The 25,867-nt window shown below is 38.2% G+C and overlaps 1 protein-coding gene across 1 annotated transcript in view; it reads right to left on the bottom strand.

The window, feature by feature from the left end:
• The window catches only part of LAMA2 (laminin subunit alpha 2), a 659,970-nt gene that overhangs the window by 42,136 nt on the left and 591,967 nt on the right, over positions 1–25,867 (bottom strand). Inside the window, exons 50-52 of the mRNA XM_061130198.1 lie at positions 20,592–20,754; positions 19,771–19,915; positions 4,767–4,905 (exon numbers count right to left, since the gene is read on the bottom strand). Of these exons, the coding sequence (XP_060986181.1) occupies positions 4,767–4,905; positions 19,771–19,915; positions 20,592–20,754 (447 nt within the window). The remainder of the gene's footprint in view (positions 1–4,766; positions 4,906–19,770; positions 19,916–20,591; positions 20,755–25,867) is intronic.

The following is a 25,867-nucleotide window of genomic DNA, read 5'->3' as shown; positions in this document are numbered from 1 at the left end:
AGACAATATTTCTGCCTTTGAGACTTTTTTTGAGGGGTTAGCTGAGAAGAAGATAATGTCATATTTCTCTTTAAAATTTTTAAGTCAAATAAAACCTTAGAAACATTCTTTTGGATTACAGTTTCAAAAAATATACTTTAAGTTTGTAAATTGACCCTAAAGTATTTATTGTGTATTGGAGCAGTAACAAAATAAAGCAACCAAAGGACAAAACATACATTTAATTTTTCCAATAAAGTTGAAAATGGCTTCAACATCCAAAAAACACTTGAATATTTACTTTTTGCTTACTACTTCTTAAAAAAGTATAAACATGCTGGCATGCAGTAAGTGCTTGATAAGCACAAGCTAACAGGATGTTAACGGTGACACTCTTTTCATCCATAGCAGCATTGTCCAGTAGAACTTTCTGTGATGGTAGAAATATTCTTTCCTGCACTGTCCAAATCAGTAATGAGTCGCCATATATGGCTGCTGATACTTGAAAAGTAGCTTGTGCCAATGAGAAACTGGATTTTTATTGCTATTTAATTTTCTTTTCTTTTTTTGGCGACACTGCATGGCATATAGGATCTTAGTTCCCCAGTTAGGGATCAAACTCACGCCCCCTGAGGTGCGAGTGTATAACCTTAAACACTGGACAGCCAGGGAAATACCATTTTTTAAAAAGAAATTTCTTTAATTTAAAGCTAAACAGCCACTGTGGCTAGTGGCTACCATATTGAATGATGCAGGTCAACAGAAATAGAAAAAAATAATACTTTTTTTTTTTTTAATGTTAATAAGCCACTCTAAGGTCCTTCCCAGTGGCTCAGTGGTAAAGAATCCACCTGCAATGCAGAAGCTGCAGGAGACGCAGGTTTGATCCCTGGGTGGGGAAGATCCCGTGGAGGAGGGCATGACAACCCACTCCAGTATTCTTGCCTGGAGAATCCATGGACAAGGAGCCTGGTGGACGACAGTCCACAGGATCATAAAGAGTTGGACACGACTGAAGTGACTTAGCGTGCACACAAGCAAGTAACTCTAAAACGTGTCCAATCAATACCAAGGTATTATACTTGGTTGGATAATGATTAACTCTCTCCTCACTGTCCCATGGGGGCAGGATTCCTTTTTTGCCTTAATAAAAAACACATGGCATTAGGATAAACAGGGAGGCCAGCAGTCAGACGCCTGGCAGTGTGCATCCGGGGATTTATCTCAAGCCGGGTTATTTGTTCTGTTTCTTCCTCTCTGGGACTGTTTTATTTTCTTTGATCACTTCCACTTGTTCCCAAGGTCTTCCCTTCTGTTCGGTCAGCTGGTTATTACAAAAACATGCCAGCTGGACAGTGAGAATCTTGCTTATATATCCTTCCTGTGTAAAGGAAGCCAGTGAACTTCATTCTCAACATTCATTTGCTTCCATGTTTGTTGAGAGGAGGTCTGATTTATCACAAGTTTCTCAGAGGTCTTATCAGTAAAATAAATCACTCCTACAAGTTACACACTTCATTGTTTCAGGGAAATACAAAGAACCATTTCAAAACACAATGATTCAGCAAGCTCGACATTATGAAAATCACAGGGGATAAGTAATCACATATGGTGATCAGACTCCTAATGGTAACCACAGGCCTCTGTTTCCTCTGTTTGCCTCAGAGGCAAAATTACAAAGCTACACAGTGTCATTCCAGAGCCTTATTAGCATATACTTTCATTGAAAGCCAGCCTTTGCCTTTTAGCCATCTCAGCAAACAGCACTTGACTGGTCCGTGATGAAACAACTTACTTTTTTCCACACTTTCAGTTCTACATAGTCTAGTTTCCGGTATTAAAAATCTAGCCTTTGCTTTAAAAATTTCTTTGATCAGCTCAGCTTCACTATGTCCTTTTGGGAAATTTGGCACTGTTAGGTTTTGAAATACCAAAACAGTCAGCTGTAACTCTAGCCAGACTGCGCCAGCCTTGCACACATCTCTGGGGTTTGATCAGCCACTTACAAGGGGCCTGATGCTTAAAACTTCCAGGCTAATACTGCCCGCCTGCAAATCGGAATTGAGATGCTCCTGAGTAGCTAGGATGACTGTCTGCAAACTTTCTCATCATTAATGCAAACATTTGTTTTACATACAGTATTTCTAGAGGCTCCTTTTATCTGACTCCATAAATTCTAAATAAACAAGGCAATAAAGAAGCAGCTTTGCCAAGAGGTGCAAGGGCCGTGTAAACATGTGCATCTTTGCAGGCTTGCAAAAAGCAATCTAAGCATTTGGGGGCACAGTTGCTTGTTCAGCAGATAGTACAGTACCTGGGAGACCAGAGTCTGAGGTTCAGCCCAGAAGATCACTTTGTTCCCCAGAACTAGATTTGTGCCCATAAACCTGACCCGCTGCCCTTGGCCTGCGCTGCTGCAAGTGTGCGCTAGAGGGCACTGTGCGTAGGCTGTTGAACAAATAAGCAGAGCAAATTCATCATCACGGCTGGTGAAACACGTCAAACTGCAGCTCTGTGATGGTGGGTAAGCAGCAGCATTTTTGTAAGCAAAGGGCAGCATGAGAATCATCTCAGAATGCATCACTTGCTGGTGAAATGTACTATGAATAAAGCTGGATAGGAGTCACTCTGCTTCTGCATCACCGCTTTATCTAAGAAGCCACACTGACCCAACCCATGCACTTGAAAAAGGCATGCATAAATTTAAATTTTACCTTGCTTTCATACTAGGTCAAAGGAAAGAGAAAAAAATGATTTACTTATAATTGCATTTTCATTTAGTAAAACAATAAACTATAATCATAAATCTTTTAAAACAAAAAGCATTTCACAGAGATCTTACAAAGGAAAGTAAAATACCACAAGAAAGGAACACAGGCATACACCCTCGACTGTAAAGAAAATAGAATCCAGTGGTGACCATCTCCCACACCATTCTCTTAGAAAATTTTTATTTTGGAATTGAATTTAAAGCATTCAATGTTTATCATTTTTATGAATGGAAAATGAACAAATGTTCCCGTGCTGTAATATTCATGAGTAGCTTATATGGAGAGCTTATTGCCTCTTTGAACTTAGCTTGAACTTAATACATATAAAATAATTCATGTCCATCACATCTTTTGCACTTTATCATACGAAGATCTTGCCTGTGGGCAAATCACAGCTACGAATGCATGGCTCCTTGAATAGTCACAAATATATGTCTCACAAATAAATGTCTAAAGATTGTTTTGAAATAATGTGTCATACCATAGTAATATTATAATTATGAAATGCTATACTGTGGAAGTAAAAAAAACATTGTGGCAAGAAAGACTCACTAGGTATATAGTCTGCAAACTATTTAATAATACATAAACCCATCTCAGTTAAGTTAACATATACACTTTTGTGGATAATTCCTAAAAATCACTTTATGGTAATTAAAACTACATTACCACCAGAATAGATGAAGCCATCTTTGGATAGCCTGATTTTGGCTACATTTAATTCACTCATAGAGAATTTAGTTAGTAATCTGGCAAAGTAAATCTTAGACTTGAACAATTTGCTAGATCCCCAGTATTTAAATAGTATCTGGAACATAGTAGATGGTTATCAAACACCGAATGAATAAACGGATTCTGGAGTAATAACTATGCCACTATTCAAATACAGTTGATCTGCAATAATTTTTCTGACCAGACATTTAAAATATATATTTCTAACACAAGTACAATATCATGTGGATGAATGCAGAGCCAGTTTATCTGCATTAAACTTATCAAATTATACACCTGATAAACTGAACAGGTGTCTGGTTTATGAATTTAGATACAGAAAGAAACACAAACCTCAGTTTGCATGCTCAATATCATAAATGAGACTGAAGTTCCACTGCTTGTTTGAGAAATACGAGAACTGACCATCAATCTTTTCAGTTATTCTGAGACCATTCCAACTGTAATGTGTCTTTTTAGTATAGAAACACCTAGGCAGGACTTTTGTAATCATGGAAACTAGCAAACTAAACAAAATAAAACTTAAAAATATGGTGGTCTACAGTTATAGTAAACTGTTATGGTTTGGCCAAATCAATTCATCCCATCCAAATCAGATTCAATTAACTTTTATTGCACACCAAGTACTCTATAACTTTTATTTCTTATAGGCTGTTTTGTAACAAGCAGGAGATCAATGAAATATCACATGAAATATTTTCTGACACTTTTTAATTACTTTTATTTTGGAATTAATTAAACTATTAAACTAAATACATCCCCCCATCCTACTATCTAAAAAATATATGTGAAGTTTTGAAAAATATCGACATGGGCAAGAATAACTAACACTGCTTAGCATCAAGTACATGGGAACGTCCCATTACACTATTATCATGCTCGTGCTTGGCCATAAAGTAGGTTACACTCACAGTGTCCTGGAACACTGACTAATTTTCAGAACACCCGGCAGAGTCAGTGCACCATTATCTCTGGTGAATGTACAGCAGAAAGGCAATTACATTCAACTCCAGTTTCCACCTTTAATAACTTTATAATTCTTTTTATCTGGACTGTAAAGGTAACAGTGATTCCCCTCCACCTCTTCAATAAAGATATCCAATTAATCTCTGGTTTTTAAATCCTGGTATTATTTTAACATGTAGTACAATTTTTTAGATTAGGCCTTTTCTGCAACTAAAGGTTATATGATATTCCTGTTATAATTAAACTTCAGAACTCTAGTGAGCATAGTGACCATTTAATTAAAACTTAATCCTTAGCCTTAAATATACATCAAATTACCTCAAGTTTCTCAGTGTTGGCAGACCACCAAAATATATTTTGTCATCTGCTTTCAAGTCAAGACCAAAGTTGTTTCCGGGAGATGAAGTTGCTATGTTCTCCTCCTGGTTAGTATCAATATCTACAATTGATATGTTGGCTGCAAAGGAAGGAGAAAGTTTCACATTTTATTTGAGCAGTACCAACCACATCTATATCATTTCTGCTTCTTCAAGATACTTTTACTTTAATTCTCAAATTATCAGTGTAACTATATACAGCTATTTAATAATTGCAGAAACTACATCAATAAAATACATTGTTATATGATCCACAAAGAACGCATGAAAATAGCGGCCTGAACAGAAACCAGTCAAGATAAAATAAAAATGTTTAGATGGACAACAGAGAACCCATTGACACAGCTTTCCGTAATACAAGTAGTTAGAAAATAAAAATAATTAATTAATGATAAGATAAGTATCTAACTAGAAATCAGACTATGAATTAGAAATAAACAAAATTTGTGATTCTGTCTGTACATTTCAGTATCCACAGAAGTACTGGAGCTGAGGCTCATCCCTAGAGGAATGAGGATGACGTGATTGTGCCTGGAAGTGGAGAGATGGGAATGTTTGATTTTGCAAGATAATAGGATCCACATCCATTGTTAAGTTGTATTTTAGATGGAGGATGCTGAGAGTTTCAAGAGAGGTACAGTTTTCATTGCTTACTGCTTTTCTCTCAGGTCTCTAAATATATTCCCAATAAGATGAGGATAAGAATTTAGAAATAGAAAGGAAAAAGGAAAAAAGAGGGACTCTTCTTTGTTTAAACTGCTTTGTTCAGAGAGCAGATGAGAACACTTTATCTCACTGATTCTTACCCTCTTCATTCTTAAGAGTCAGGCTAGGTTCTCTCTGAATTATGTGCTATCACACCATAATATTTGCCTAGGCCCAACCTTTAACTGCTTCATATATTTTGGATCCTTGATGCATATTGAGGCATCGGTTCATTAACAAGACAAATTTGGCCTCTAAATCTTTGCTGGATATAACATCTGAATTAGCAAGGGTCTAAAAATGGCCACTCGAACCAATGGGTTTTAAGGGCATTTCGAAGTGTTTATTTTTGGCGCATTAGTTTTTTGGATATTGCTGGATCAAATAAACATGACAAACACTAGGTTAAGCAAATTTAAACACAGATCTTAATTTTATGGTTGCTCAGATCTTGCAACACACTAATATGAAAAGTAATGCTTCAAAAAAGGGACATAGAACAAGCAGTATTTCTCATTTGTTTGGTCTTGAAATATTATTATTTTCTCCCAACTCACCATTTTTCAGAAGAGTGTTCTTTGAAAAATAAAGAGAAATATCAAACTCCAAAATTCCATTGTAATCTGTAGCTCTTCCATTTCAAAAGGAAGTATCCTCAGTAAAATCAAACATAACTACCTTAAAAAATATCCAAAATAAAATACCCAAACCTACTAATGCCTCAGATCCTCAAAGAAGAATTTTACAAAGATAAACAAAAAAAATTACTTCAAAAATAACTGCCTAATTAAAAACTATTAAGCAAGTTAAGATTTAAAAAGGTAATTACTTTCCAGCACATATCAATTTCATACTCACATATCTTTTTGACCAGACTGGCAGCTAAAATAAAAAAGATTTATAAAAATGTTTTCAAAACTTTTTCATACATATTCTTTTTTTTTTTTTTTAAAATCCAGATCAGGAAATAAGTTTTCACATAGGGCTGTTGACTGGAATGTGAAAATAGGCTTTTTTCTATAGACCTGGTATACATTTTAATAATGTCTGTGAAAATGAGATGTTGTCTGTCTATCATAGGCAAGCCAGTGACTGGAGGTAGTTTTCCTCCTTATCCCTGAGTGAATATATGCATTTTTAGAAATCATTCTAAGAAAAACTGATTAAAAAGTAGAAACACAATTGAAGTGAAACTCACTGGCCCACTGAAGTATTAGCTTCGGTATTGAGACGAAGGATGGCATACTTTTACTGATTTAAGGAAAGGGTTCTACTCTGTCCTTCATAAGTGACAGATATGGAGCGGGTTCTGTTATGGAATCCTAACACTTGCTTTTATTCCTTGCCCTATTTCTTTCCCTTACAGAACAGCAATTAACATAAAATTTTAGAGTTGATGAGTTCAGACATCATTTATGGGTAAACAGGGAATTAAGGGTTTTATTCAATACTAGACATAGAGTAGGAGCTTAACAAGTATTTTCTAATCAATACTGAGTCGTTATAAAGGAATCGTTTTCACTTTGGCAGGTCTTTTCTTCTCTTAGTCCACTGAAAAGCTAAGTGATCAATTTTGCGTCCATATCAATGCACCTGGGGGGACATGGGGCACCTCTATTAGTGGCTGTGGTTCTACTAACTGACTCAGAAGGTGGGAGTGCTTCCTGAAAAAGACAGTTTGAACTTCACAAGGGACAGTGCTTTTACAAACTAGCTGAGAATAACTTGTGTAAAACAAATAATCAGGTATCTGAAAAGGAGCAATAGCCTTACTTGAATTCCTATCTCACTACTCCATGGATTCTGACTTTGCTAAAACCCACAGTGTCCTCTCTACATCCAAACCCTACGGGGTCCTTTGGTCTTTCAGTTCAGTTCAGTTCAGTCGCTCAGTCGTGTCCGACTCTTTGCGACCCCATGAATCGCAGCACGCCAGGCCTCCCTGTCCATCACCAACTCCCGGAGTTTACTCAAACTCATGTCCATAGAGTCGATGATGCCATCCAGCCATCTCATCCTCTGTCATCCCCTTCTCCTCCTGCCCCCAATCCCTCACAGCATCAGGGTCTTTTCCAGTGAGTCAACTCTTTGCATGAGGTGGCCAAAGTATTGGAGTTTCAGCTTCAGCATCAGTCCTTCCAATGAACACCCAGGACTGATCTCCTTTAGGAAGGACTGGTTGGATCTCCTTGCAGTCCAAGGGACTCTCAAGAGTTTTCTCCAACATCATAGTTCAAAAGCATCAATTTTTCGGTGCTCAGCTTTCTTCACAGTCCAACTCTCACATCCATACATGACCACTGGAAAAACCACAGCCTTGACCAGACGGACCTTTGTTGGCAAAGTAATGTCTCTGCTTTTTAATATGCTATCTAGGTTGGTCATAACTTTCCTTCCAAGGAGTAAGAATCTTTTAATTTCATGGCTGCAATCACCATCTGCAGTGATTTTGGAACTCCCCAAAAATAAAGTCTGACACTGTTTCCACTGTTTCCCCATCTATTTCCCATGAAGTGATGGGACCAGATGCCATGATCTTAGTTTTCTGAATGTTAAGCTTTAAGCCAACTTTTTCACTCTCCTCTTTAACTTTCATCAAGAGGCTTTTTAGTTCCTCTTCACTTTCTGCCATAAGGGTGGTGTCATCTTTATATCCTTTGGTCCTTACCTTAATCCAAATCTGTGCAGTATGTGAGGTTAAATTTTCCATCCTTCTAGAAGTTTCCTCCTTTGACTTCCATAATACCAACTTCTCCAGCTTCTCTTGCCTTTCCAACCTCATTCTCAGTCTCCTTCCCTGGGACCCTATTTTTCTGAACACTTCTGAAATGTTGATGGTCACCAGAATGCTTTCATTTGGCTATTTGTCAGGTTTCAGCTATCTGGGTAGCCTCAAGTTTATATCTACTTACTATATGTTGACCACTCAGAAATATACATGCCTGAACCTGATTTCTGCCTAAAAAAATCCACATTCAGCAGGTGATTCATTATATACCTCTCCAACTGATATTCTGAATTAAAATGGTTATCTTTTTCCTCCCAGATCCGTATTATTTATTTTATCTGGTAGCACTAAGACCCCTACCCAATCTCCTAATCAGACAGTCATTTTTTCTCTTCACCATTCTGTATCTTACCAATCAACAGCCCTACTAATTTCATCTAAATAACTCTATTATCTGTCCTCTTTAAACAATTAGTTACTTTATTTTTCAATGTGTTGCATGGCTTTATGAGCTTCCCTGGTGGCTCAGTAGTAAAGAATCCACCTGCCAATGAAGGAGAAGCAGGAGATGTGGATTCGATCCCTGGGTCAGGAAGATGCCCTGGAGAAGGAAATGGAAACCCACTCTACCATTCTTGCCTAAAATATCCCAAGGACGGAGGAGCCTGGGGGCTATAGTCCGGGGGTGGCAAAGCGTCAAACACGACTGAGTGGCTGAGCAGACATGCCTTAGGAACTCAGCTCCCTGACCTGGGGCTGAGCCCAGCCATAGCAGCGAAAGTCTGGAACCCTAACTATCAGGCCCCCAGGGAACTCACTCTGTCCTGTTTTAAAATACTTTTATCAACGTCAAACTGACACGGTATAATTTGTCTATGTTTAAAATGTACAATTTGACAAGTTTTGAGATCTCTATACATCCATGAAATGATCACAGTCAAAAACTTGAGCATGTGAATCACTCCAATAGTTTTCCTTAAGACTCTTTGTCATCCTTCCTTCCATTGTCCCTCCCAATGAAACCCTATCCACAAATATCCTCTAGCTGCTTACTGTAGCTATATGTTAGTCTGTGTTTTCTATGTACTTTTTACATAAATGTACTTTTTTGTCTGACTTCTTTTACTCAGAAAAATTATTTTGCTATTAATCTATTTTGTGTGCATATTAATAGCTCATTATTTTCTTTTACCACTAAACAATATTCCATTGTATAGATATACAATAACTTGTATATCCATTCAACTGCTGATGAATGTTTGCACTGTTTTTTGTTTTTTTGAGTATCACAAATAAAGGTGCTATAAATTTTCTGGTCCAAGTCTCTCTATGGATATATACTTTCACAAATCTTGGGTGAATACTTAGGAGTGGAATGGTTGCTTCATATGACATGTCTATATTAAACCTTTTAAGAAACTGCCAACCTGTTTTCCAATGTGGCTGTACCATTTTTACATCCTTGTCAGCAGTGCATAAGAATTCCACTTGCTTGACATCCTTGCCAGCCCTGGGTATGTTCAGTCTTTTTAATTATAGACATTCTAGTAACCGTATAGTGGTATCACATTGTGGATTCATTTTGCACTTCTCTGCTGTCAAATCCCACTGCAACTCTTATTTCAAGCCATCATTTATCTCCTGCCTGAACTATCATTGTTCTTAATTGGTCACTCTGCCTCCAGTTTAATCTTCTGAAAATTTACTTTTCTTATTTCTCCTCTCTCTGATTATTTCCTTATAGCTCCCTTTGTGGGGTCTTCCTTTATTATACTGCTTCGATATTGCTGTTTGCTCCAGGGCTTTGGATAATCTTATTCTAGATATGACTGGTTTTTCTCATCTCTATTAAGCTACAACTATTTAAAACATAATGCTTTGCAGCCATCCATCTCTCCCCTAGAACTCTGTTAATCCTCAGATGCGCATAATGAATTGCCTGTCAATTACACAGCTTCCTTAGGTTGCTAAAGTTACTAAGAGTTTAATACAACATGTCTAAAATAAAGCTCAGCTTCTTTTCTAAAAACTATGTTTCTTCTTGCATACAATTGCTTGGTAAATGGAACTGATATATTTTCTTGTTATTTTAAGAAAAATAAAGGAATTATTTTTAAAAAAACTTACTCTTCACATTGAGTAGTTCATAAAGCTCCTCAATTTAAAAATGCTTAATATCTTTCAACTCAATTTTTTCCTACTCATTCTTATAGTTTCATTCTCCTTGCTCTTCCACTGGTTTCCTGCAGATTGTAATAGGATCTGAAATGGTCACCAATCTACCCTCCAAGTTGCTGCTAAAGAAAGTTCACTAAAACACAAATCTGGCAGTATCACACTCTTGATTGAAACTGTTAGTAGTTCTTTCCCTATAGCTTTCAGGAAGAGTTGAAACTCCTTACAGTAAGTCCCCTACATACAAAGCTTCAAGTTGTGAACTTTCAAAGATGCAAACGTGTGTTTGTGTGTCCAGTCATGTGAGCTAATTCATGTGCATAGAGCACACTGTCACGCGTGTGTGTCCACTGCACACTTGTGTGTAGTTGCGGTCTTGTGTACCACACTGCACAGGACTGTATAGAGCACAGTAGTGCAATATCTTTATTTCAAGCTCTGAACATGCGCCATCAGCGTCAGGTGTGAATGAAACTGCAGCTTGCCCTCTCCGCTGTCTCCGATTGTTGACAACACTTCAGCTCTACCGTCTCCCACCTCTTTTCCCTCCAGTCAGTAAGTCTTCGTGCCTGCCCACTTGATGCCAGCCCCTGTATGCCAGCTGCTGGACTGTACCACTGTACTTTTCAAGGTTCTGTACTGTAAGGTTAAAAATTTTTTATTTGTGTGTGTGTGTTTTGTATGTACTCTTTGTGTGAAAAGTAACATAATCTAATTACAGTACAACACTACATAGCCAGTTGTGTTGGCTGGGTATCTAGGCTAACTTTTTTGGATTTATAAACACACTGGACTTACAAGTGTGCTCTTGGAAGAGAACTTGTTTGTATGCAGGAGAATTACTATAGTTCAGCTCAGGCCAGTGCCAGGTCACCTCAGTCATGTCCTACTCTTTGCGATCTTATGGGCCATAATATGCCAGCTGTCTCTGTCCGTGGGACTCCCCAGCAAGAAAACTAGAGTGGAGAGAACAAGATGGCGGAGGAGGAGGTGGACATGGAGTACATCTCTCTCCAAGGATATGCCAGGAATACACCTTCAGACATAAAAGTGCATGAAGAACACCAGCTGAGAGTGGACAAGAGTACCTGACCAGGGGAAAAGGATATATTGAACCATGCAAAACTTGAGATCAAGCCCTGAGCCTTTGGAGTGGGAGCCCTGGCTCCAAGACCCTAGACTACTGGAGAACTAAGCCTATGGAGTATCAAATCGTGAGAAATCACACAAATGAAACCACTTGAACACAAGACCCGGCATCACCCAACCACCAACAGCACCCTGTGAAGGACGCCTCATCTAAACAACAAACAAAACAAAAATACAAATCCAATCATCAGCAGACAGGATTACCACCTCACTCAGCCCTGCCCATCAGAGGAAAAACAAACAAACAAAACCTCAGCACAAATCTACCCTACATGAAGCTTACACAAACCTCTGGACCAACCTTAGGAGGGCAGAAACCAAAAGGAAGAAAGAATTCAACCTTGAAGTCCCAGAAAAGGAAACCTCAAACACAATAAGTTAAAAAAAAAAGTAATGAAAAGGCAGAGGAATACCACACAAACGAAGGAACAAACTAGAAACAGAAAAGTCTGAGTAAATGAAGAGGAAATAGGCAAACTACCTGAAAAAGAATTCAGAATAAAATAGTAAAGATGACCAAAAAGTTTGAAAACAAAATTGAGAAAATGCAAGAATCAATTAACAAACACCTAGAAGAATTAAAGAATGAACATACAGAGGCAAACAACAAAATTACTGAAATTAAAAATAGAAAGACTCAATAGCAGAATATCTGAAGCAGAAGAATGAATCAGTGAGCTGAAAGATAAAATGGTGGAAATAACTTCTAAAGAGCAGAATAAAGTAAAAAGAATGAAAAGAACTGAGGGTAGTCTCAGAGACCTCTGGGACAGTATCAAATGCACCAACATTTGAATTATAGGGGTCCCAGAAGAAGAAGAGAAAAAGAAAGGGTATGAGAAAATTTTTGAAGAATTATAGTTGAAAATTTCCCCAACATGGAAAAGGAAATAGCCAATCAAGTCCAAGAGGCACAGAGAGTCCCATACAGGAAAAACCTAAGGAGAAACACACCAAGACACATACTAATCAAACTAACAAAGACTAAACACAAAGAAAGAATATTAAAAGCAGCAAGGGAGAAGCAACAAGTAACATACAAGGGAAACCCCATATGCTGAATAGCTGATCTTTCAGCAGAAACTCTGCAGGCAAGAAGTGAATGGCAGTATATATTTAAAGTACTGAAAGCGAAAAATCTACAACCAATATTATAGTACCCAGCAAGGATCTCATTCAAAATTGATGGATAAATAAAAACCTATTCAGAAAAGCAAAAGTCAAGAGAATTCAGTACCACCAAATCAGCTTTACAACAAATATTAAAGGGACTTATATAGTCAAGACATACAAGAGAAGAAAAAAGAGCTACAAAATCAACCCAAAACAGAAAAGAAAATGGCAGTAGAAATATATATATCAATAATTACTTCACATGTAAATGGATTAAATGCTCCAACCAAAAGACACAGACTGACTAAATGGATACAGAAACAAGACCCATATATATGCTGTCTACAAGAAACCCAATTCAGACCTAAAGACACATATGGACTGAAAGTGAGAGGATGGAAAAATACATTCCATGCAAATGGGAAGCAAAAGAAAGCTGGAGTAGCAGTCCTCGTATCAGACAAAATAGACCTTAAAATAAAATAAAATATCTCTTGTAATCACAAGAGATAAGGAAGGACACTACATAATGATCAAGGGATCAATCCAAGAGGAAGACATAACAATTGTAAATATCTATGCACCCAACATAGAAGCAGCTCAATACATAAGACAAACACTAACAGACATAAAAGGAGAAACTGATAGTAACACAACAATGGTAGGAGACTTTAACATCCCACTCACACCAATGGACATATCAGCAAAACAGAAAATTAATGAGGAAACAGAAGTCTTAAATGATGCATTAGATGAGATGGATCTCATCGATATCTTCAGGACATTCCATTCAAATGCAGAAGAATACACCTTCTCAAGTACACATGGAACATTCTCCAGGATAGACCACATCTTGGGTCACATATCAGACCCCAGTAAATTTAAGAAAATTGAAATCATATCAAGCATATTCTCCAACTACAACACTATGAGACTGGATATCAATTACAAGAAAACAACTGTAAGAAACACAAATACATGGAGATTAAACAACACATTTCTAAATAACCAACAGGCTACTGAAGAAATCAAAAGGGAAATCAAAAAACTTCTAGAAATAAATGACAATGAAAACATGACATCTCAAAACCTATGGAAAGCAGTTCTAAGAGGGAAGTTTATAGCAATACAATCCTACCTCATGAAACAAGAAAAACATCATATAGACAATCTAACTTCACACCTAAAACAACTGGAAAAAGAAGAACAAAAACACCCCAAAATTACTAGAAGGAAAAAAATCATAAAGATCTGAGCAGAAATAAATGGAAAAGAAATTAAGGAAACAATAGTAAAGATTAATAAAACTAAAAGCTGTTTCCTTGAGAAGATAAACAAATTGACAAACCTTTAGCCAGACTCATCAAGAAAAAAAGAGAGAAGAATCAAATCAACAAAATTAGAAATGAAAAAGGAGAGGTTACAACAGACAATGCAGAAATGCAAAGGATTATAAGAGACTATTATGAACAACTATCTGGCAATAAAATGGATAACCTGGAAGAAATGGACAGATTCTTAGGAAAGTTCAATTTTTGAAGACTGAATCAGGGAGAAATAGAAATTATGAACAACCCAATTACAAGCACTGAAATTGAAGCTGTGATCAAAAATCTCCCAAAAAACATAACTCCAGGACCAGATGGCTTCATAGGAGAATTCTATCAAACATTTAGAGAAGAACTAATGCCTAAAAAAGTTGCAGAGGAAGGAACACTTTCAAACTCATTCTACGAGGCCACCATCACCTTGATACCAAAACCAGGCAAAGAGAACACAAAAAAGAAAACTAGAGGCCAATATCACTGAAGAACATAGATGCAAAAATCCTCAACAAAATTTTAGCAAACAGAATTCAGCAACACATCAAAAAACTCATACACCATGATCAAGTTGGGTTTATTTCATGAAAGCAAGGATTCTTCAATACACACAAATCAATCAATGTGATACACCATATTCACAAATTGAAAGATAAAAATCATATGGTCATCTCAATAGATGCAGAAAAAGCCTTTGACAAAATTCAGCACTGATTTATGATTAAAACTCTTCAAAACATGGGCATAAAGGGAACTTACCTCAACACAGTAAAGGCCATATATGATAAGCCTACAGCAAACATTATTCTCAATGGTGAAAACTGATAGCATTCCCCCTAAGATCAGGAACAAGACAAGGGTGTCCACTTTCTCTACTATTATTCAACATAGTTTTGGAAGGCCTAGCTACAGCAATCAAAGAAGAAAAAGAAGTAAAAGAATCCAGATCAGAAAAGAAATAAAGCTCTCGCTGTTTGCAGATGACATGATACTCTACATAGAAAACCTTAAAGATAGTACCAGAAAATTACTAGAGCTAATCAGTGAATTTAGCAAAGTTGCAGGATACAATAACAATACACAAATATCACTTGCATTTCCATATACTAACAATGAAAAATCAGAAAGAGATATTAAGGAATCAATACCATTCACCACTGCAACAAAAAGAATTAAATATCTAGGAATAAACTTACCTAAGAAGAAGACAAAAGAACTGTAAACAGAAAATTATAAGATACTAATGAAAGAAATCAAAGATGACATAAATAGATGGAGAGATATTCCATGTTCATGGGTAGGAAGAATCATTATTGTGAAAATGACTATACTACCAAACGCAATGTGCAGATTCAATGTGACCCCTATCAAATTACCAATGGCATTTTTCTCAGAGTTAGAACAAAAAATTTCACAATTCATGTGGAAACACAAGAGACCCTGAATAGCCAAAGCAGTCTTGAGAAAGAAGAATGGAGCTGGAGGAATCAACCTTCCTGACTTCAGATTATACACAAAGCTATAGTCATCAAGACAGTTTGGTACTGGCACAAAATCAGAAATATAGGCCAGTGGAACAAGACAGAAAGTCCAGAAATAAACCCAAGCACTTATGGATACCTTATTTTTGACAAAGGAGGCAAGAATATACAACTTCTTCAATAAACCTCTTCAATAAAGTGCTGAGAAAACTGAACAGCTACATGAAAAGAAAGCAATTAGAACAGTTCCTAACACCATACACAAAGATAAACTCAAAATGGATTAAAGACCTAAATGTAAGACCAGAAACTATAAAACTCTTAGAGGAAAACACAGGCAGAACACTCGGTGACACAAACCAAAGAAAGATCCTCTATGACCCACCTCCTAGAGTAACAGAAAGTGGGACCTGATTAAACTTAACAGCTTTGCACAGCAAAGGAAACTATAAGCAAGGTGAAAAGACAACCCTCAGAATGGGAGAAAATAATAGCAAGTGAAACAACTGACAAAGGATCCATTTCCAAAATATACAAGCAGCTCATACCACACAATACCAGAAAAACAAACAACTCTATCAAAAAGTGGGGAAAAGACCTGAACAGACATTTCTCCAAAGAAAACAGACTGATGGCTAACCAACTCATGAAAAGATGCTCAACATCACTCATTATTAGAAAAATGCAAATCAAAACTACAATGAGATATCACCTCACACCAGTCAGAATCAGTTCAGTTCAGTCACTCAGTCATGTCCAACTCTTTGTGACCCCATGAACCGCAGCACACCAGGCCTCCCTGTCTATCACCAACTCCTGGAGTCCATGCAAACCCATGTCCGTTGAGTCGGTGATGCCATCCAATCATCTCATCCTCTGTCATCCCCTTCTCCTCCTGCCCTCAGTCTTTCCCAGCATCGGATCTTTTCCAAGGAGTCAGCTCTTTGCATCAGGTGGCCAAAGTATTGGAGCTTCAGCTTCAACATCAGTCCTTCCAAAGAACACCCAGGACTGGTCTCCTTTAGGATGGACTGGTTGGATCTCCTTGCAGTCCAAGGGACTCTCATGAGTCTTCTCCAACACCACAGTTCAAGAGCATCAATTCTTCAGTGCTCAGCTTTCTTTATAGTCCAACTCTCACATCCATACATGACTACTTGAAAAACCATAGCCTTGACTAGACGGACCTTTGTTGGCAAAGTAATGTCTCTGCTTTTTAATATGCTGTCTAGGTTGGTCATAACTTTCCTTCCAAGGAGTAAGAGTCTTTTAATTTCATGGCTGCAATTACTATCTGCAGTGATTTTGGAGCCCAAAAAAACAAAGTCAGCCACTGTGGCCATCATCAAAAAGTCTACAAACAATAAATGCTGGAGAGGATGTGGAGAAAAGGGAATGCTCTTGCACTGTTGGTAGGAATGTAAACTGATATAGCTACTATGGAAGAGGGTATGGAGATTTATTAAAAAACTAAGAATAAAACCACTGTATGACCCAGCAATCCCACTCCAAGGCATATACCCTGAGGAAACCAAAATTGAAAAAGGCACATGTATCCCATTGTTCACTGCATCACTATTTATAATAGCTAGAACATGAAAGCAACCTAGATGTCTACTGACAGATGAATGGATAAAGAAATTGTGGTACATATACACAATGGAATACTCAGCCATAAAAGGGAATGCATTTGAGTCAGTTCTGATGAGGTGGATGAACCTAGAACTTATTATACAGAGTGGAGTGAGTCAGAAAGAGAAAGAGAAATATCGTATTCTAACACATACATACAGAATCTAGAAGAATGGTACTGAAGAATTTATTTACAGGGCAGCAATGGAGAAACAGACATAGAGAATAGACTTATGGATATGGGGAGAGGGGAGGGGAGGGTGAGATGTATGGAAAGACTACCATGGAAACTTACATTACCATAAGTAAAATAGATAGCCAACGGGAATTTGCTGTATGCCTCAGGAAACTCAAACAGGGGCTCTATATCAATCTAGTGGGGTAGGATGGGGAGGGAGATGGGGAGGGAGGTTCAAAAGGGAGGGGATATATGTATACTTATGGCTGATTCATGTTGAGATTTGACAGAAAACAACAAAATTCTGTAAAGCAATTATCTTTCAATACAAAAAAAAAAAAAAAAAGAATACTAGAGTGAATTGCCATGCCCTCCTCCAGGGAATCTTCCCAACCCAGGGATAGAACCCACGTGTCTTAATGTCTCCTGCATTGGCAGGCAGGTTCTTTACCACAAGCGCCACCTGGGAAGCCCAGTTTAGCTCATAAGGCCTTTTATAAACTGGTTTTGTTATCTCCAGCCTTATCTGATCATTCTCTGCCACCATTCATCCTCTTAGCCTATAGACTCACTTTTAGTTCCCAAAGCATTTCCCAAAGTGTGTTCAGCCAAATGCTGATATGGTTTGGAAGGATTTTGGTGATCAGAGAAGTTGCAGAAACGCCAGATTAGAGTCAAACATTTTTCTGAGCTCCTGTCCAGAGTCTGTAAAAGTGCCTTGTGCCTCTCTTGCTTGGGAAAAATGTATACAGACAGCTATTCCAATTAGTTATACAAATGCAAAACCAGTTTTTGTCCAAACTGAGGAGTTTTTCCAGGGTCTCCTATTCCAAGGAAAAGGAGTTAGAGAATGACGTATGATGTTGTATTAATATTATGCTCCCCGAGGCCTCCAGGCCTTCACACAACGTTCAATTTTCTGAATTGTCCAAAGGAGTTTTTCACCCCCAGAACTCCTCAGCTCCTGCCTGTGCATCAGGGCACTCCCCTGAGGGCTGACTTCTGGATCTGACTTGAGTGTTTCTCTCTTCTGAGATTTCTAGCCTGCTGTACATGTCTCCATATGGTAATTAGTTTTACTCTCTAACTGCTGATTGACTTGTCTGTCTTACCCTTTAGACTGCAAGTTCCTTAAAGACACGGGCTTATCACAGACTTCACTTTGTTCTTGCCTAATAATGGCATCTCACTCCAGTACTCTTGCCTAGAAAATCCCATGGACAGAGGGTCCTGGTAGGCTACAGTGCATGGGGTCGCAAAGAATTGGACACGACTGAGCGACTTCACTTTCACTTTTTTTCTTTAGTATTTACTGGGCTTCCCTAGTAGCTCAGCTGGTAAAGAATCCCCCCTGCAATACAGGAGACTGGTTTGATTCCTGGGTTGGGAAGTTCCCCTGGAGAAGGGATAGGCTCCCCACTCCAATATGCTTGGTCTTCCCTGGTGGCTCAGATGGTAAAGAATCTGCCTGCAATGAGGGAGACCGGGGTTGGGAAGATCCCCTGGAGAAGGGAATGGCTATCCACCCCAGTATTCTTGCCTGGAGAATCCTTATGGAGAGAGGAGCCTGACAGGCTATAGTCCATGACATGACTGTAGTGGTATCTGCCAAACACCTAGTAAGCACAGCACGGTACTTACTAGGTGTTTGGCAGATACGTGTTAAACATAGGAACGAAAGACGGTGCAAGGTTATATCTAAATTTTTGTGAAATGTCACGCCGGCATATTCAAAATGAATTAAGTCTAATTATATAAACAGAAGAATCAAAGTTTCATTTGTAGATACAAACAAGGCCATAGTACCCAAACTTAGGGGGATTATACTAAGATAACAATAACATCACACTGACACCTAATAGTCTTGGATTTCTGTCTTTGTAAGACTTTATGTATAAATGTGTGGGACCACATATAAGCTTCAGTCTACATTTTCTTTTCTCTAAACCAGAACAAAATACATGAGCAAATGAAGTAATGTTTGGGAAGTGTTTTGAAGACGTCCCAGAACCATAAAAATGTTACATTATTGTTAATCAGTTATTAGCTTGCCCACATACACATTTTTGGCACTAAGAATTGGTAGCCGCGCTCTGTTGCCTGTACGAACTCTACCTGCGGGCCATGCTACAGGAAACGTCTCGGCAAAACGGGAAGAAAAGGAAAGCATGCAAGCTTTTCAAATCTACTACAGGATATAATTTTACAAGTTGTGAGAATTTTATGCTTTCAAATTAAGGTCTCACTTTCAAAAGAAAATGACAGAGTACCATTTGGCTCTTTAATCAGTCATGTCTAACCCAAACCACCTGTAATCTAAGCCAAAGAAATGACTGTATCAATTTTTCACAGAATCTGTGAGTACCTAAAATGACAGACAGGGTCTTCTTCATGATTAGGTACGTGGGAGCTTTAGATAGCATGATGAAGGCTCAGAGTGCATTATTACTATAAAAACTCACCTTGTTTTTGAATTCTTGACAAGGTGAATGATTTCCATTTCCCGTCATTATGGTTTTGGTTGCTGACCACGGAAGCCACTCCTGAACCCAGATCATAGCTGACTTTTATGCGCCCATCAGTCAGCTCCACACTCATGAAATCCCTCTATGAATAGAGGAAAAATACACCAGTGATTAGACACACAGAGAAATATATGGGTATTCCCTTTGTGGGGTTTGTAATAGGCCTTTATGGTTAAATTACTGAATGTGTTGATCTGTAAGTGAAATCCATTTTTGGAAATAGAATCAGTATCAGTATTTTATGAATGTTTGTGGGTGTGATGTTATGGTGCAAATGGTCAAAGCTGAATTACTAGGATGTATCCTTTTATGACAGGAGTAAAGAGTGGGTTCCTTTGAAAATGTATTAAGCAAACTAAACAGGATATTCCCAGAAAGAAGTTACTAGGAAACACTGACCTGGAAAAAATAATAAGGATATTTAGAACTACCTTCTCACTAAGGTGTTTAGAAGAAGGCTAAGGAAGGGTGTTTTTCTGCTGCAAGTTTCCTTATAGAGAGAATCTTTACTGGGTGTTTCTTTTAAAGAATTATAAGGCAGTTATTCTGAAAATAAATGATAATTAAATTATATATGTAATTAAAGTTATTGATGGGAATACATAAATACTATGCAGCACTCTTTGCTATGCACACTCATCTGACTCCTCTGAACAATAACGATAATTCAACAATAACTGATAACTGCGTTGGAACCTTACAAAAAAAGAAGCAAACCACATCTTCAATTGTGAAAGATCAACTGTGCAAATCTTTACCAGGTCTCGTGTGGCAAGGTACATCAGGAGAGCACTTGAAGAAAATGTCCTGAACTTGAACAGGACAGTGGAGATGTTGGGGTACCAGCGGATGGGGCGACTGACCAATGCATAGCCTTCTCCATCAAACTGAATGGTCCCCTCACTATCTTCCACCTGTGGGCTGAAGAGAGACATTTCATGTGAATCAGACGATGTCTACATGGCCCATGCGTTTTCAATACATTGCACTCTATCTTGTGAGACTGGGCTGTGGGCTGTTGTAGGACAGGGACAAGCCCAGATACATCTTCCATCCTTCCCCTTCTCTCCAGTGCCACCATCAGGCCAGGTAACCACCATCTCTCACCTGGACTTCATTAGGTGTTCAATAACCAGGTCAATGATGTTTTAAATCCTTTTGCTGAGGTGCCTAATGGATGGTTATGTCGGTGCTTAAGTGTATCTTAGTGGTGTGAACCAGAGGGATTTTGGGACATGCTGAGAAGGCGTTATTACATTTACCAAATACAAAACATAACAGGGATTAGGGGTTGGATGAAAAGGGTAAAGGTGGTCGAAAGGTGCTAACTTAAAAGTTGTAAGAAGAAAAGCCATGATGGAATATAGACTCCTATTCTCTGAATTCTCCAGCTGGATTTTCTGGGACATATTAGATTCAGACAATGAATGGCTCCTCTAACTGTGTGTGTTTGTTAATCTGTCTTCTTCCCCAGTATGTAAGCTCTATGAAGTGCTTATGGGTCAGGCTTCATGTCAGGCAAAACCTCAGCATCCAGTGCAATACTTGGCTCATAGTAGAAGCTGGTAAATATTTGTGGAATGAGGGGGATATCAGTAAATCAAATTGCCTCACAGAGAATACATGTTCAGTCAACACTGGTTGAATAATTAATGAATATCTAAGACAGTTCTTGTAAATATAACGTTTAAAAAGATTTCTTTTTCAAAAGAAAAGTTATCATCTATCTTACCTAACTGATGTTAACAGCATAAGTTTTGATTGTGGAGATATTTCTAAACTTTAAATATCTGCATCTTAGTTTATATTTGAATCTGTGAAACTGGACTGTTGTATGAACTTGAGAGTAGAGAGGAGCTATTGAGAAATACAGCAATGCAAAATAACAATAACTGAGACTATTATTTGTATGAAATCTTGGCTAATGAGAAAAATAATAGTGTACAAACATTAACGGGCTTGTAGAGGAATAACTGTTTTGCATTTTAGACAAGTTGGCTTCCTCTCTGTTTCTGGAAAAGAGAGAAATAAAACTCTGAAGACAAAAGGCAGGGAAGAGTCTTATCTGTGTTCTTCACAATCATGTAATTGTAAGTTATATCTAAACAGGTATAAAATCAGATTGATATAGTTTTGCATAATATAGCTTAAAGCTTAAAAGATGCTTTTTCAATATTCATGAAAAGTGTTAACTGGAAGGCTTGAGGGACGAAATCAGCCTATTAACAATATAATTTATAGTGAATAAATTCAGTGAATAAATGATGAATTTGGTCGCCTTTCATCATTATTAAAAATCCATTAAAATCTGGAATATCATGATGTTAGAGATAAGAAAATGTAATGTAAACTCTGGGCTTCCCCAGTGGCTCAGATGGTAAAGCGTCTGTCTGTAATGCTGGAGAGCTGGGTTCGATCCCTGGGTCGGGAAAATCCCCTAGAGAAGGAAATGGCAACCCACTCCAGTATTCTTGCCTGGAAAATCCCATGGACAGAGGAGCCTGGTAGGCTACCGTACCAAGTAGGAGGTCCGTGAGGGTCTCAAATACTTGGATTTTGCATTATGTACCACCATGCTATCAACAACAACCCCAGAAAGGGTGTGGGGATCACCACTGACAGTTTCCCAAATGCTTTGGCCCAAAGCATTGTTACTTACAACTCGAAAAGAAAAAAACATAAAACTTCACTACATAATGTCAGAATAAGCACTGGAATAAAAAACATGTCACATTTGTATCCTGATGTTCTTATGGCCTTAATCTATTAATTTCCTCAGCACATAATGGAAAGAACAGCAGCGTAGATGGCAGGTAACCTGGAGTCTGACGCGGAATCTCAGAGTCACGCAACACCTCAGGTCTCTGTCTCCACTCTGAGATGAGAGGTTTAGATCAGTGGACGATTTCTAAAGCCTATTCCCACTTCAACCCTGTAAGAGACTTTTCTGTTCAAGCAACAGACAAATCTGCAAGCAGGAGTTTTGTACAAGAGCAGCAAAACATATGGTTGTAGACCAGGCTATTTTGTTTAATTCATTAACAAAAACCAGGTAAGGGAAGTGAGTGAAGTCGCTCAGTCATTCGTGTCCAACTCTGCGACCCCATGGAGTGTAGCCTACCAGGCTCCTCCGACCGTGGGCTTCTCCAGGCAAGAATACTGGAGTGGGTTGCCATTTCCTTCTCCAGGAGATCTTCCCAACCCAGGGATTGAACCTGGGTCTCCCACATTGCAGGCAGACGCTTTACCATCTCAGCCACCAGGGAAGCTCCAGGCAAACCTGGCTTCAAATTGGTGACTTTGAGGTGGGGGAAAAATGAATCTTTCCAATCACAGCCCATAAAATTTAAACAGCTCATGTTTTCAACAGCTAGAGTTTTCCTATTCATTTTCAATATATTTACTAGGAAGAGTGACTATTCTTTTATAATTAATAAATGATAATCTCACAGCCTCCAGAAAGAAAACCACAACCACAGAAAGCTAACCAAAATGATCACATGGATCACAGCCTTGTACAACTCAGTGAAGCTAGGAGCCATGTAGCGCAGGGCCACCCAAAATGGACAGGTCATGGTGGAGAGTTCTGAAAAACATGGTCTACTTGAGACAGGAATGGCAAGTCACTTCAGTATTCTTGGCTCGAGAACTCCATGAACAGTATGAAAAGGCAAAGAGATATGAAACTGGAAGATGAGCTTCCCGGGTTGGTAGGTATCCAATATGCTACTGAGGAAGAGCAGAGAAATAGCTTTAGGATGAATGAAGAGGCTGAGCCAAAGTAGAAACAATGTCCGGTTGTGGATGTATCTGGTGGTGAAAGTAGGGTCCAAAGTTGTAAAGAACAATATTGCATAGGAACCTGGAATCCATAGGTCCATGAATCAAGGTAAACTGGAAGTGGTCAAACAGGAGATGGCAAGAGTGAACATTGGCATTTTAGGTATCAGTGAACTAAAATGGACAGGAATGGGAGAATTTATTTCTGATTACTACCATTGGCAAGAATCCCTTAGAAGTAATGGAGTAGCCCTCATAGTCAACAAAAGAGTTGGAAATACAGTACTCAGGTGCAATATCAAAAACAACAGAATGATCTCAGTTCATTTCCAAGGAAAACCATTCAACATCACAGTAATCCAAGTCTAAGCCCCAACCTCTAATGTCAAAGAAGTTGAAGTTGAGTGGTTCTGTGAAGACCTATAAGACCTTCTAGAACTAACACCAAAAAAAAAAAAAAAAATGTCCTATTCATCATAGGGGATTGGAATGCAAAAGTAGCAAGTCAAGAAATACCTAGAGTAACAGGAAAGTTTGGCCTTGGAGTACAAAATGACACAGGGCAAAGGCTAGCAGATTTTTGCCAAAAGAACACACTGGTCATAGCAAATACCTTCTTCCAACCACACAAGAGATGACTCTATACATGGACATCTCCAGATAGTCAATACCAAAATCAGACTGATTATATTTTTTGCAGCCAAAGATGGAGAAGCTCTATACAGTCAGCAAAAAGGCCTGGAGCTGACTGTGGCTCACATCATCAGCTCCTTATAGCAAAATTCAGGCTTAAATTGAAGAAAGTAGGGAAAATCATTAAGTCATTCATGTATGACCTAAGTCAAATTCCTTATGATTATACAATGGAAGTGACAATAGATTCAAGGGATTAGATCTGGTAGACAGAGTGCCTGAAGAACTATGGACAGAGGTTTGTAACATTGTATAGGAGGCGGGGATCAAGACCATCCCCAAGAAAAAGAAATCCAAAAAGGCGAAATTGTTGTGTGAGGAGGCCTTACAAATGGCTGAGATAAGAGAAGCTATAGGCAAAGGAGAAAAGGAAAGATATACTCATTTGAATTTAGAGTTCTAAGAATAGCAAGGAGAGATAAGAAAGCCTTCCTCAGTGAGCAATGCAAAGAAACAGAGGAAAAAAATAGAATGGTGAAGACTAGATCTCTTCAAGAGATACCAAGGAAGCATTTCATGCAAAGATGGTCACAATAAAGGACAGAAATGGTGTGGACTTAACAGAAGCATAAGATATTAAGAAGAGGTTCCTAGAATACACAGAAGAACTATACAAAAAAGATATTCATGAACCAGATAACCATGATGGTGTGATCACTCATCTAGAACCAGACATCCTGGAGTGTGAAGTCAAGTGGGCCATAGGAAGAATTACTATGAACAAAGCTACTAGAGGTGACGTAATTCCAGCTGAGCCACTGAAAATCCTAAAAACCGATGCTGTTGAAGTGCTGCACTCAGTATATTAGCAAATTGGAAAACTCAGCAGTGGCCATAGGATTGGAAAAGGTCAGTTTTCCTTCCAACCCCAAAAAAGGCAGTACCAAAGAATGTTCAAACTACCACACAGTTGCACTGATTTCACATGCTAGCAAGGTAATTCTCAAAATCCTTCAAGCTAGGCTTCAACAGTACTTGAACTGAGAACTTCCAGATGTTCAAGCTAGATTTAGTAAAGGCAGATGAACCAGAGATCAAATCTGCTGGATCATAGAAAAAGCAAGAGAATTTCAGAAAAACATCTCATTCTGCTTTATTGACTATGCTAAAGCCTTTGACTGTGTGGATCACAACAAACTAGAAAATTCTTAGAGAGATAGGAATAGCAGACCACCTTACCTACCTCTTGAGAAACCTGTATGCAGGTCAAGAAGCAATAGTTAGAACTGGACATGGAACAAGACTGGTTCAAAATTGGGAAAGGAGGACATGAAGGCCTGAGATCTTTGCAGAATTGATAATTAGCGATGCTATAGTCTTACATAATATGCATGGCTGAAAGGACATTTAAATGCTTTAGATTTCTGGTTGACAATAAACTTTTGAAAATTCTACTTATAAATTTACTGAAGAAATGTTTAGGGAAAAGTTGGTGTTGATTTGTGAGTAGCAGAATGATAATGTAGACCTCATTGTCTTTCTACTGAAATAATTTTACAGACAACATTCTATATTAGATTTTATCAAAGATTATGACCAAAACCACTATAAACCATGAATG

Source organism: Dama dama, chromosome 26, assembly GCF_033118175.1.
Source record: "Dama dama isolate Ldn47 chromosome 26, ASM3311817v1, whole genome shotgun sequence".
Classification (NCBI taxonomy): Eukaryota; Metazoa; Chordata; class Mammalia; order Artiodactyla; family Cervidae; genus Dama; species Dama dama.
The sequence above is the reverse complement of the archived record's forward strand: the minus strand, read 5'-3'. Positions and strand labels throughout refer to the sequence as shown.